The sequence below is a fragment of the Mustela putorius genome, unplaced genomic scaffold (genome assembly GCF_011764305.1).
Source record: "Mustela putorius furo isolate JIRA1106 unplaced genomic scaffold, ASM1176430v1.1 tig00000281_pilon_pilon_pilon, whole genome shotgun sequence".
NCBI classification, from domain to species: domain Eukaryota; kingdom Metazoa; phylum Chordata; class Mammalia; order Carnivora; family Mustelidae; genus Mustela; species Mustela putorius.
In genome coordinates this window covers 23825701-23839965 of record NW_025421343.1, presented here as the reverse complement: position 1 = coordinate 23839965, position 14265 = coordinate 23825701, and the positions used below count along the sequence as shown (strand labels likewise).

The window sequence follows — 14265 nt, the reverse complement described above, 5'->3', positions numbered from 1 at the left end:
TATTCCACTGTGTATATATACCACACTCTTTTGTACCACATCTTTATTCATTTGTGTATCAGTGGACACTTGGGTTGCTTCCATATCTGGGCTATTGTAATTAATACTGCCGTAAACAACAAGGCAGAGGGAGAGGGAGAATCTTAAGTAGGCACCATGACCAGTGTGGAACCCAGTATGGGGCTCAGTCTCATAACCCTGAGATCCATGAGCTGAAATCAAGAGCTGAACACTTAACTGACTGAGCTACCCAGGTGCCCCACCTCTGCCCATTTATTTATTTATTTTTTAAAATTTTTAATTTAATATATTTGTTTCAGGGATATAGGTCTGTGAATCATCAGTCTTACACAATTTACAGCGCTCACCATAGCACGTACCCTCCCTAGTGTCCATCGCCCAGCCACCCCATTGCTCCTACTCCCCTCCCCTCCAGCAACCCTCAGTTTGTTTTCCGAGATTGAGTCTCTTATGCTTTGTCTCCCTCCCTGGTCCCATGTTGTTTTGTTTTTCCCTCCCTTCCACCCACAACCCCCCTCCCTGCCTCTCAAATTTCTCATATCAGAGAGATCATATGATAATTGTCATTCTCTGATTGACTTATTTTGCTTAGCATAATACCCTCTAGTTCCAACCACATCATTGCAAATGGCAAGATTTCTGGGATTTTTTGATGGCTGCATAGTATTCCATTGTATCTGTATACCACATCTTCTTTATCCATTCATTTGTTGATGGACATCTAGGCTCTTTCCATAGCTTGGCTATTGTGGACATTTCTACTATAAACATTGGGGTGCACATGCCCCTTTGGGTCACTACATTTGTATATTGGGGGTAAATACTCAGCCGTGTAATTGCTGGGTTGTAGGGTAGCTCTGTTTTCAACTTTTTGAGGAACCTCCATACTGTTTTCCATAGGGGCTGCACCAGCTTGGATTCCCACCAATAGTGTAGGAGAGTTCCCCTTTCTCCGCATCTTTGCCAGCATCTGTCATTTCCTGACTGGTTAATTTTAGCCATTCTGACTGGTGTGAGATGGTATCTCACTGTGGTTTTGATTTGTATTTCCCTGGTGCTAAGTGATGTTGAACACTTTTTCATGTGTCTGTTGCTCATTTGGATGTCTTCTTTGCAGAAATGTCTGTTCATGTCTTCTGCCCATTTCTTGATTGGGTTATTTGTTCTTTGGGTGTTGAGTTTGATAAGTTCTTTATAGATTTTGGATACTGTTTATCTGATACGTCATTTGCAAGTATCTTCTCCCCTTCTGTCGGTTGTCTTTCAGTTTTGTTGACTGTTTTCTTTGCTGTGCAAAAGCTTTTGGTCTTGATGAAGTCCCAATAGTTCATTTTTGCCCTTGCTTCTCTTGCCTTTGGCAGTGTTTCCAGGAAGAAGTTGCTGTGGCTGACCTCAAAGAGGTTGCTTCCTGTGTTCTCCTCAAGGATTTTAATGGATTCCTTTCTTACATTGAGGTCTTTCATCCATTTTGAGTCTATCTTTGTGTGTGGCGTAAGGAAATGGTTCAGTTTCATTCTTCTGCATATGGCTCTCCCAATTTTCCCAACATCATTTGTTGAAGAGACTGTTTTTTTTTTTTTCCATTGGACATTCTTTCCTGCTTTGTTGAAGATTAGTTGACCATAGAGTTGAGGGTCTATTTCTGGGCTCTCTGTTCTATTCCATGGTCTATGTGTCTGTTTTTGTGCCATCACTACACTGTCTTGAGGATTACAGCTTCATCATAGAGTTTGACTGGAATTGTGATGCCACCAACTTTGGTTTTCTTTTTCACCATTACTCTTCCTATTTGGGATCTGTTCTGGTTCCACATAAATTTTAGTACTATTTGCTCCATTTTTTTAAAAGATTTTATTTATTTATTTGACAGAGAGTTCGCAAGTAGGCAGGGAGGCAGGCTGGCAGAGGGGGAGGCAAGCTCCCCACTGAACAGAGAGCCCGATGTGGGGCTTGATCCCAGGACCCTGAGATCATGACCTGAGCTGAAGGCAGACACTTAACGACTGAGCCATCCAGGCGCCCCTATTTGTTCCATTTCTGTGAAAAAAAGTTGATGGTATTTTGATAGTGATTGCATTGAATGTGTAGATTGCTTTAGGTAGCATAGACATTTTCACAATATTTGTTCTTCCAGTCCATGAGCATGGAACATTTTTCCATTTCTTTGTGTGTCTTCCTCAATTTCTCTCATGAGTATTCTGTAGTTTTCTGAGAAAAAATCCTTTGCCCTCTTTGTTTAGATTTATTCTTAGGTATCTTGTGATTTTGGGTGCAATTGTAAATGGTATCAACTCCTTAATTTCTCTTTCTTCTATCTTGTTGGTGTATAGAAATGCAACTGATTTCTGTGATTGGTTTTGTATCCTGACACTTTACTGAAGTCTTGTTTGAGTTATAGCAGATTTGGAGTGGAATCTTTTGGGTTGTTCACATACAGTATCATATCATCTGCAAAGAATGAGAGTTTGACTTCTCCTTTGCTGATTTGGATGCCTTTAATTTCTTTTTGTTGTCTGATTGCTGAGGCTATGACTTCTAGTAGTATGTTAAATAGCAGTGGTGATAGTGGACAGCCCTCCTGACTTTAGGGGAAAAGCTTTCAGTTTTTCCCCATTGAGAATGATACTCGCTGTGATTTTTTCATAGATGACTTTTATGATATTGAGTTATGTACCCTCTATCCCTATACTGTGAAGAGTTTTAATCAAGAAAGACTGCTACACTTTGTCACATGCTTTTTCTGCATGTATTGAGAATATTATATGGTTCTTGCTTTCTTTTATTAATGCATTGTATCACATTGATTGATTTGCGGGTGTTGAACCAACCTTGTAGCCCAGGAATAAATCCCACTTGGTTGTGGTGAATAATCCTTTCAATATACTGTTGGATTCAATTGACTAGTATTTTGGTGAGAATTTTTGCATCCATGTTCATTAGGGATATTGGTCTGCAGTTCTTCTTTTTGATGGGGGAGATGGGTTTTGTCTGGTTTTGGGATCAAGGGAATGCTGGCTTCATAAAATGAGTTAGGAAGTTTTCTTTCCATTTCTGTTTTTTGGAACAGTTTCAGAAGAATAGATATTAATTCTTTAAATGTTTGATAATAGGGCTGCCTGGTTGGCTCATGGATTAAAACCTTTGCCTTCAGCTTAGGTCATGATCCTGGGGTCCTAGGATTGAGCCCTGCGTTAGGCTTTCTGCTCAGCAGGGAGCCTGCTTCCTCCTCTCTCTCTGCCTGTCTCTCTGCCTACTTGTGATCTCTGTCAAATAAATAAATAAAATCTTTGAAAAAATAAAAAAAACAGGGAAAATCTTCATAACATTGAATTTGGCAATGATTTTTAAGTATGATATCAAAACCATAAACAACAAAAGAAAATACATATAAATTGGACATAATCAAAATTTAAAATGTACATCAAAAGACACTATCAAAAGAGTTAAAAAAAATAAATGTTTGATAATATTCCAATGGGAAGCTGCCTGGCCCTGGGCTCTTGTTTGTTGGGAGATTTTTTTTTTTTAAGATTTTATTTATTCATTTGACAGAGAGAGAGATCACAAATAGGCAGAGAGACAGACAGAGAGAGAGATGAGGAGAAACAGGCTCCCAGCCGAGCAGAGAGCCCAATGCAGGACTTGATCCCAGGCCCCTGGGATCATGACCTGAGCCCAAGGCAGAGGCTCAACCCACTGAGCCACCCAGGCGCCCCTTGTTGGGAGATTTTTGATGACTGCTTCAATCTCCTTACTGGTTATGGATCTGTTCAGGTTTTCTATTTCTTCCTGGTTTAATTTTGTTAGCTTATAGTCTTTAGGAATGCATCCATTTCTTCCAGACTGTCAAATTTGCTGGTGTATAGTTGCTCATAATATGTTCTTATAACTGTTTGTATTTCTTTGGTATTGGTTTTGATCTCGCCTCTTTCATTCATGATTTTATTAATTTGGGTCCTTTCTCTTTTCTTTTTGATACATCTGGCCAGGGGTTTATCAATCTCATTAATTCTTTTGAAGAACCAGCTCCTAATTTCATTGATCTGTTCTACTGTTCTTTTGGTTTCTGTTTCATTGATTTCTGTTCTGAACTTTATTATTTCTCTCTTCCTCCTGCTGGTTTAGACTTTATTTGTAGTTCTTTCTCCAGCTCCTTTAGGTATAGGGTTAGGTTGTGTATTTGAGACCTTTGTTGTTTGTTGAGAAAGGCTTGTATTGCTATATACTTGCTCTTAGGACTGCCTTTGCTGTATCTCAAAGATTTTGCACAGTTGTGTTTTCATTTTCATTTGTTTCCATGAATTTTTTAAATTGCTCTTTCATTTCCTGGTTGACCCAGTTATTCTTCAATAGATTGCTCTTTAGCCTCCATATTTGAATTCTTTCCAACTCTCCTCTTGTGATTAAGTTCTAGTTTCAAAGCATTGTCCTCTGAAAATATGCAGAGAGTGATCCCAATCTTTTGATACCAGTTGAGACCTGATTTGTGACCCCAGATGTGATCTATTCTGGAGAATGTTCCATGTGCACTAGAGAAGAATGTGCATTCTGTAGCTTTGGGATAGAATATTCTGAATATATCTGTGATGTCCATCTGGTCCAGTGTGTCATTTAAAGCTCTTATTTCCTTGTTGATCTTTTGCTTAGATGATCTGTCCATTTCAGTGAGGATGGTATTAATGTCCCCTCTATTATTGTATTATTGTCAATGTGTTTCTTTGATTTTTGTTATTAATTGGCTTAGATAATTGGGTGCTTCCATGTTAGGAGCATAAATATTTACAATGTTAGATCTTCTTATTGGATAGACCCTTCAAGTATGATATAATGTCTTTCCTGATCTCTTATTATAGTCTTTGGTTTAAAATGTAATTTATCCAAAGGATTGCCACCCCAGCTATCTTTTGATGTCCATTAGCATGATAAATTGTTTTCCACCCCTTCACTTTAAATCTGGAGGTGTCTTTGGGTCTGCAATGAGTCTCTTGCAGACAGCACATCAAAAGGTCTTGCTTTTTTATTTAATCTGATGCCCTGAATGTTTTTATGTTTTAGCCAATTTACATTCAGGGTGACTATCAAAAGATATGAATTTAGTGCTATCATATTGCCTGTAAGGTGACTGTTGTTGTATATTGTCTCCGTTCCTTTCTTGTCTGTGTTACTTTTGGGCTCTCTCTTTGCTTAGAGGACCCCTTTCAATATTTCCTGTAGGGCTGGTTTGGTGATTGCAAATACTTTTAGTTTCTGTTTGTCCTGGACATATCTCATGGTTTTAATTTGCATTTCCTTCATTAGCTTCTAACTGAAATTTAGCCTTTCTTTTATTATCAACATAACCACTGGCATCAGTACCCCCATGATTGTAGCATCAGTGGAAATCAATAGTGATCATAGGTATCTCAGAATTCATTGTGCTCTTCCATACTTCAAAACTTTGTTACTTATTAGACCTCAGGCTTGGCTTTATTAATATATTCATAAGGATGCATATATGTTACTATATCACAAGTTTATTTTTTAAATATTGGCTGAATATTTTTCAGTTTTTGGAGGAGGTGTAATCCTGTGCGCTTAAGTCCTGAATTTAAAAACATTCTATGAAGGGATCTGTGGTCTTCATCAGGCTACTACAGTGGCTCATATTGTGCTACAAAAACACTGCTGAAATGCTCATTTATGAAGAGAAAGAGAAAAGCTTGAGAGGAGATGCTCTATGAAGTGAAGTAGTTTTGGTTTTTTTTGTTTGTTTGACTCAAGTATATTTCTGCTGCTGAGAGAGGGGAGTTAAAGCTCTTAGAGAAGGAGGTGATAACAAGATCCTGGCCCACGAGAGCTGTGTGAGGAGAGGTGGTGATCCAGAGCACAGGTGGTGGGATTAGGTTTGGATAAGAGTGGAAGGTAAAGGCATTTCATCTTGAGTTCTGAGGAATGGATGGGAGCAGGTGGAGGCCGGTCAGGAAGCTGAGTGAGTCCTATTTTATAACATTCTTAACTTCTTTTTTGGGCAGAAGTTCAGGTCACCTGCTGAGTAGGGTAGTGGAAGAAGGAGCTTGAGGAGCACAGGGAATTTTCTAACAAAGAATTCTTGAGTATGTCTTGAAGTTTAAACAATAAGCTTAAGCTTGGGATAGGAGAGTAAATAAGGTAGTCCTCTTCCCCAAGTAACTAAGCCTCTTGGTGAGGAATACAGACCTAGAAATAAATAAATACATAAAAGGAAGCACTGCTGTTAGTCTGAGGTTGGAGGGCTGGAAGAGGAGGTTAGGGAAGGTGGCATTTGAGCAGATTCAATTTTATTGAGTACAAGGTTGCCAGGGAGAAACGTGTAGGAAGAAAGGAGAGTATTTGCAAGGGCATGGATGTATGGGATGAGCAGGGCTAATTAAAAAAGAGATATAAATATAAATTTATATTGATATAATATTATAATATAGATATAAAGATTCATTTAGAAAAATGCATAAATCACAGGTGCATATAGCTTGATAAATTTTCACAAAGTGAGCGCTCCCACGTAACGAGCATGTAGGTCAAGCAACAACATCACCAACAGGCAGGGCTAATTTGAAACAGATAGTGAGAATTTGGGAAAGGAGGCTGGAGGGAGGGGCGGACAGGGTCTTACTGTGTTGGGTTGTGGGAGCAGGGAGGGGAGGGCAGGGGGATGATATGTGAGGATGGACATGGCCTGGCTTTTTCCTTTATGGTCAAGGAGGGATCATGTTTCCATCTGTTCTGGCACTTTGTAAAGTTAAGTAACTGTGTTCATCTTGTTTGTTTAGAAGAGATTGCTTTCTTACTGAATGATTATGTCATTGTATACATCATATAAGATTTTGGAGGGGTAGTTTAAAAAGTGTATTTGAAAGTTAATTTGTTTTCTCTACTTTCTCTTTTTACTCAGGGATATTATGTGTACCGTGACATGCTAGGAGAAAAAGGAGATTTCATTACTTCACCGGAAATAAGTCAGATCTTTGGGGAGGTAATATTCAATGTAAACTATAAGAGAAACTAATATCACAAATATTTGGAAGCAGATCACGTTGTATTCTTCTTTAATAAAGCATTGTACAGCTTTGTTTTTGTGATTCAGGTTTCCTTTTTTTTTTTTAAGTTTTCATTTTTAATCATATACATGCCGCAGGAATAGAGAACAGTAGAGGAAGGAGAGATTAGTGAAGAAAGAGAGAGAAGGTGCCAAACACTAAGGAGTTAGTGGGGAGAGGCTCTAAAGCCCCTGCCCAAGATTGCACCGTAGTCAGAGCAGAAGTCCCCCGTAACAAATTGTGAACTCTTTCTTCTTAGGGATTCTAGTTCATTGATTTCTGCATAAAAACCCCTTGTTAAATTTAGATATAGGAAATAGTACCTAAAATGAAGTAGAATCCAGGTATTAAAAAATGTTAATTATGCATAAAAAGCCACGTAATTACTGAAATCATATGAATATGAAGAAAGGCATAACCCTATTCCATATGTTTATTCGTTATCGAAGACTAGCACCTTCCTGTAAGTGATTCCTCTGATGTGTGTTACGAGATCTCTTACAGGGGGAAGTGCCTTTTAACTGTTTTCTCCTGTTACTAAGCTTTCTAAGTGGTGTCTTTTGTAATGTCTCCGTGAAGCTTCTGCATGTGCGTACATGCATGTACATATTGAATAACATACATACATAATTTATTTGCAAACATTTTGCCTTCTGGCATAAAGTATGTATTTATGTGGAATTTTATATTGTGCTATACTTTTATAATACTTCAGTTTTTTCCCTTGTCACAGCTGCTAGGTATATGGTTCATTAGTGAATGGATGGCCACTGGAAAAAATGCAGCTTTCCAGCTTGTGGAATTGGGCCCAGGAAGGGGTACCCTCACAGGAGATATTTTGAGGGTAGGTAATAAAAGAATGTCTTTAGATCCTCATGTACTCACCTGAATCTGTGCTTTTGACTTGTTGCAAACTCCATTGACTTCCTTGGCTTTCAGTCCTATCTCCTTAACCGCCTCTATTTCTCAGCTGAAGTACAACGTGAGAATAATACAATGAATCGTAACTTACTGTTGTCTGTTTGTAATTTTTAAAAAATGAGGGTGGGAGAGAATGTGAAAGGTAGAAGTCAAAACATTTAGAAGACATTGGAAGTGTGTATTTGTCTTCTAAGTAGGAAAAGAGTTTTTGAATTGTATAAAAAGCAGAAGCCATAAAGGAAAAGATAAATAGAAGGGTAATTTCAACTACATTAAAGAATTTTTTGTTTTGTTTTTTTGTTTTTTTTTTTAAAGATTTTATTTATTTGTCAGAGAGAGCACAAGCAGGGGGAGCAGCAGGCAGAGGGAGAAGCAGACTCCCCACTGACCACGGAGCCTGATGTGGGACTCGATCCCCAGGATCATGACCTGAGTCAAAGGCAGATGCTTAACCAACTGAGCCAGCCAGGCATCCCAAATTTTTTGTTCCTTAAAGAAATTAGGAACTTATGTTCTTCAGAGACACTGTAAAGAGAGGGATAAGCCAAGCCGCAGAGTGGGAGGAGTTATTTACAACACATAAACTACAAGGTAGTTAGAATATAGAAGGAATTCCTTTCAATAGTTAAAATGGTGACAGATAACTCAATAGAAAAGTCAGACGGAAGATGTGAACAGGCCCAGCATGAAAGAGGAAATCCACATTGCCAGGAAAAACAAAAAAATGCTCAGACTGGTTGGGGGTCAGGGAAATGAAAGTTAAAATCACAGTGACATAGTTAAAAATCACAGTTACACAGTTAAAATCACTGTGCCCTCCAATGAGAAGATTTGGCAGCACCAAGCATTGGCGAGGATGGGGAGATGTGGCACAGAGGGGACTCTCGGACTGTAAGACCATGATTTGGTGTAAGCACTTTGGAGTGCTTATTAGGCATCATCTGCTAACGTTTAGGTTCTTCTACTGTGCAACCCAGCGGTTTTCCTCCTGGATATATGCCCTCCAGAAATGAGGGCATATATGTACCAGGATGCATGTACAAGAAGACAGCATTGTTTAGAATAGCAGAAAAGCTGGAAACAACCCCAAAGACTATCAGTGGGAAAATAGATCAATAAATTGTGATATAGTCATACAGTGGAATGCCAAGGGTTGTGCCAATGTGTGAAATCACAGCAGAATGCACAATATTCAAATGAAACTCAGCATCTTGTTGAGTGAAGACACCAATTTATACGAGAATTCGTATCATATGATTGTATTACATAAAATCCTTAAATAGTCAGCATTAAACAATATGTGTTTGGTGATTCAAACGTGTTCAGTAACATTTATAAAGAAAAAGTGGGACATATAAACTCCAGATTGAGAGCGGTGGTTGAGCTCTGAGGGTGAGGGAGAACATGGGGGCTCCAACAGGAAGGGTCAGGTCACTAGGTCACTTCCCTTTAATCAGAGATAGCTGATATTTTTCCATGGATTGTTCTTTCTTCCATTCTACCTAATATTGTCTAAAAACATTAAAAAGGAGTTATTTAGGGTGCCTGGGTGGCTCAGTTGGTTAAGCGACTATTTTCAGCTCAGGTCATGATCCTGGAATCTTGGGATGAGTCCCACATTGGGCTCCCTGCTCAGTGGGGAGTCTGCTCCTTCTGACCCTCCTACTTCTCATGCTCTCTTTCTCCCTCATTCCCTCAAACAAAAAAGAAAAATTAAAAAAAGAAAATGTGGCACTAAATTTTTTTTAAAAAGGAGGAATTTGGTTTATAGTATATTATAAGTACTTGTATTTATTAAACTTTGATAGTTACACTGCTTTGGAATCAATTAGTCTTTTTTAGTTTATCTTCAGTGTATCTTGCAATTCATTGTAAAAAAAATTCAATCTACATTTAAATGTCTTGGTGCTGTATGATTTTTGCTTGAAATTAGGAATCAAAGGCTTTTAAAAGATTTATAACATCTGACAGATAATCCTATCTATTGTATTTGTGGGGCAATAGGAAAAAGCCACTGATTTATGTTTCTGGAGCTCTATATCTCTTTAAATTGGCAAAGTCATTTGAATATTTAATAAGTTTCTCAAATAATACTGTCTTGTTTCAAGTACTTTAAATACAATCCCATAGCTCTTAAAATGTATAAAGGATACTTTCTTCGAACAAGTGTTAAGAACCTTAAAAAGCCAAAGAATTTAAAGGAATGTTAAGAAAATAGACAAAGACAAATTTACAGACTTATTTTCATTTCTTGTTCATAATTTCTGAAGGATTTTTCTCTTGGGAAGTTTTTCTCTTTGTAGTTTCATTTCAAAACAGAATTCGGAAAAATCTTGTCCTTACTATCAGTCTCTACCTGCATATTTCAGATCTTAAAAGTAGGAGGCAAATTACCAATGAAAATTGAATTCAGATGAAAAATACTATTGATGTACTTTATGCTTTGACATTGAATTTTTAGCACTAAAATATTGATAAAGTATTAGTATATTCCTTTTTCCCCATGTTTACAGCAGTTATAAAAATGTGTGTAGCTAAGAAAAAATTAAAAATGTGAAAGAATTACGAAGTTAAACCCAAGTTTTTAGTGCCACTCAAATTTTTTTTCCTGAAGTTACAGTTTAAACATCTCAAAGATGAGATTATTTCATAGACATAGTGGCTTTATAAAATTAAGAGTATCTGTGCAATGTATTTTCTTGTTCTTTTTAGATCCCTTAATCTGCTTATTTATTGGATATTAAATCTATAATTTTCATTTATTCATCAGTCTAATTTTTATTTTAGGAAACAAATAGTGTACTGTTCATCTCTTCTGTGGACAGTGTGTAATAGTTTGGTTTTGATTCTCACAGACTTCTGGAGAGTGACTTGTGTGGAGAACAGATGCCTCCAAAACCAAATTTTATTCCTGTAACATGAGCAAATTATTGAGGTAAATGGTTAGAAAACCCCAAATCTGCCCAACCCATTGTATTTTGCCCTTTACCCCTTCTTTTGTCTTTAGGTGTTCAGTCAGCTTGGATCTGTGCTGAAAAACTGTGACATTTCAATACATCTGGTAGAGGTGAGCGAAAAATTGAGTGAGATTCAAGCATTAACACTGACGGAAGAGAAGATCCCGCTAGAGCGGAATGCTGGGTCCCCCGTATGTATGAGAGGTGTTACTAAATCTGGGATTCCAATCTCGTGGTACCGAGATCTGCAGGATGTTCCAAAAGGTAATTCTTTCCCACGACGTAATGAAATCATCTTGATCGCACCCCATCCCCGCAGTGATGGTGAGCAGAGCCACAGGGGGCACGCTAATAGACTGAGGTAGTGCTGCCAGGTCCCTGACTCATGGGGAAGAGCGAATCCTTTTCTCAAAAAGAGCACTATATTAGAAAATAACATGGTTCGCAGTAGTAGCAATGTCCTGTGGTTTTGCAAAAATGACAGTGTCATCTCTGTTGTACCTTTTAGTTTTTCCTGACCCATAAGATAGTACTGATGGGGGAGGGGATGCAGGGCCCTGAGGGACGCAGCGCTGGGTGGGTGTAGTTTAACTATCTTCATCTTTTGAACGTTCTTGCTGGCCTTTTCTTGGGGGAGGGAAAAATCCCTGCACCAGGCGGTTGAGGCCCTGCTCACTCCTGCAGGGGCACTCTGGTCTGGGGGAAGCCATCTCAGCAGGCCTCCAATCAGCTGTCTCCTCAGCTGTCTCCGATGATATTAGCAAGTTCAAAGCCTCTTTGAGCTAACAAGTTTGAGTCCTGATTTCTTTCATGCCTGGTGAGGGATAAAAGATGTAACTGATTATTGAGATATTCTGGCTGTCTGATCCTGCTGTGTGGAAAATGAGAACAGTAATGTTCTTCCATCTGTTCTGCAGAGTAGGTGAAGACGTGAGGGGATGATTCTCCGTAGACGTGGCTGTGGGAGCCCCCCTGGTTCCCACACAAAATACTAGCATTTTCTTTTTTTTTTTTTTAGTGTTCGAAAGAAAGATTTAAGTATTGCCTTAAAAATGCTGAAAGTTTTTTCCTTCTGTTTTTAAATAGGGTACAGCTTTTATCTGGCGCATGAATTTTTTGACGTTCTTCCTGTGCACAAGTTTCAGGTATTGATGGGATAAAGTCATTAATTGAATAACTAAAGGCTTTATGTTGAAGGAAAAACATTTATGGTATTTAATTATTGTTGAAGGTGACTATATTTGGAATTCTGATGAATAGAAATAATTGAAAAGCAAAAGTCAAGTATTAAGTAGAACCTTCATTCTCTTAGGATGACTAGTAAGAATGCTTATTTCTCCAGGAATAAAGATGTGCACGAATTTAAGATGGTAAATGGCTATAGTACAAGGGAGGGTTACATTTAGCAAATAGCTTTAATATCCAAAGACTAAAAATGTTTCCTCATTGAAGTTGAAGTGCAAGTTCAGATATGGCGGTACTATATGTGCACCGGTAGTTTCTGAGGCTGAGAGCGTGTACTGATTTGTTAGCAGAGGCTTCGGAGTCTGCTCTCTGCTGTTGGGGGTGCCTGCCCTGCTGCTCATTTTCTGTCTGTGACTCCACCTCTTACCTCACCAACACCAGTTCACGCCTTCCAGTCGACTCTTACTGTTCAAAGGAAATGAAGTATTGCCTTTAAAAAATTTTTTTTTTAATTTTTTATTAACATATGATATATTATTAGCTTTAGGGGTACAGGTCTGTGAATCAGCAGGTTTACACACTTCACAGCACTCACCATAGCACATACCCTCCCCAGTGTCCATAACCCCACCACCCTCTCCCTACCCCCTCCGCCCGGCAACCAAAGTTTGTTTTGTGAGATTAAGAGTTTCTTATGGTTTGTCTCCCTCCCGATCCCATCTTGTTTCATTTATTCTTTTCCTATCCTCAGGCCCCCCACATTGCATCTCTCCTTCCTCATATCAGGGAGATCATATGATAGTTGTCTTTCTCCGATTGACTAATTTCGCTAAGCATAATACCTACCCTCTAGTTGCGACAACCCACATCATCACAAATGGCAAGACTTCACTTCATTTGATGGCTGCATAGTATTCCATTGTGTGTGTGTGTGTGTGTGTGTGTGTATACCACATCTTTATCCGTTCATCTGTTGATGGACATCTAGGTTCTTTCCATAGTTTGGCTATTGTAGATATTGCTGCTATAAACATTCGGGTGCACATGCCCCTTTGGATCACTACATTTGTATCTTTAGGGTAAATAATCAGTAGTGCAATTGCTGGGTCGTGGGGTAGCTCTATTTTTAACTTTTTTGAGGAACCTCCATGCTTTTTCCAGAGTGGTTGTACCAGCTTGCATTCCCACCAACAGTGTAGGAGGGTTCCCCTTTCTCCACAGTATTACCTTTTTTTGAGTGGTAAAGTAAATGTCATCTGTTGTATATGGTAGGAGGAGAAAAATAAGTTACTTTTAGCAGAGGCATTTTGAGAAAAAACTGATAAAAATGTGTTTTTATGCAATGTTTTGTGTTCAGAAAACACCCCAAGGATGGCGAGAAGTACTCATTGATATCGACCCACAAGTTTCTGATAAGCTGCGGTTTGTTTTGGCGCCTGGTGTCACGCCAGCAGAAGTCTTCATACAAGTAGGAAGTTTTTTCTTCCTACTTTATTGCCAACCAAATCTTCATAGTCTCATTTTCTGAGCGTTCCTTTTTTTTTTTTTTTTAAGATTTTATTTATTTATTTGACAGAGATCACAAGTAGCCAGAGAGGCAGCCAGAGAGAGGCGGGAAGCAGGCTCCCTGCTGAGCAGAGAGCCCGACGTGGGGCTCGACCCCAGGACCCTGGGATCATGACCTGAGCCAGAGGCAGAGGGTTTAACCCACTGAGCCACCCAGGCGCCCCGTTTTAGCATTCCTAACTTGATGAGGCTAGGGGAGAGTTGCTCGTAAGACATGAGGTGATTTTTATTAATAGTGATCGAGTCAGGAGCCTGGGTCAGATCATCTCAGGAAGGCATGACCTGAACGCCCTGTGAGGAGGAAGGTAGTGCGTGCTTACTCAGCCATGTCCTGCCCCTTCCCTCTTTCCCTCAGTTCCCTGAGACATGGTCACAGTAGCATCTGCCTGTCCAGAGAGTTTGAGGTGTGTGAAAACAACTATTTATTGAGCGCTTTGTATATATTCCTCTTAATTTTCTCATTTAATGCTCAAAACTTTATTAGTTTAATTAAGTAAGTTTGATACTAGATGGCCAGAATGGTACATTTACTGCTGCTTTCTGTTGGCCTCAAGGAGTAATAG

At 38.9% G+C, this 14265-nt stretch overlaps 1 protein-coding gene across 5 annotated transcripts in view; it reads left to right on the top strand.

Moving 5' to 3' along the window:
• NDUFAF7 (NADH:ubiquinone oxidoreductase complex assembly factor 7) overlaps positions 1-14265 on the top strand; it is a 42198-nt gene that overhangs the window by 12898 nt on the left and 15035 nt on the right. For all 5 annotated transcript variants that reach the window (XM_045079234.1, XM_045079236.1, XM_045079237.1 and 2 more), the window contains 5 exons: positions 6929-7009; positions 7807-7917; positions 11002-11215; positions 12038-12096; positions 13494-13604. In XM_045079234.1, the coding sequence (XP_044935169.1) occupies positions 6929-7009; positions 7807-7917; positions 11002-11215; positions 12038-12096; positions 13494-13604 (576 nt within the window). The remainder of the gene's footprint in view (positions 1-6928; positions 7010-7806; positions 7918-11001; positions 11216-12037; positions 12097-13493; positions 13605-14265) is intronic.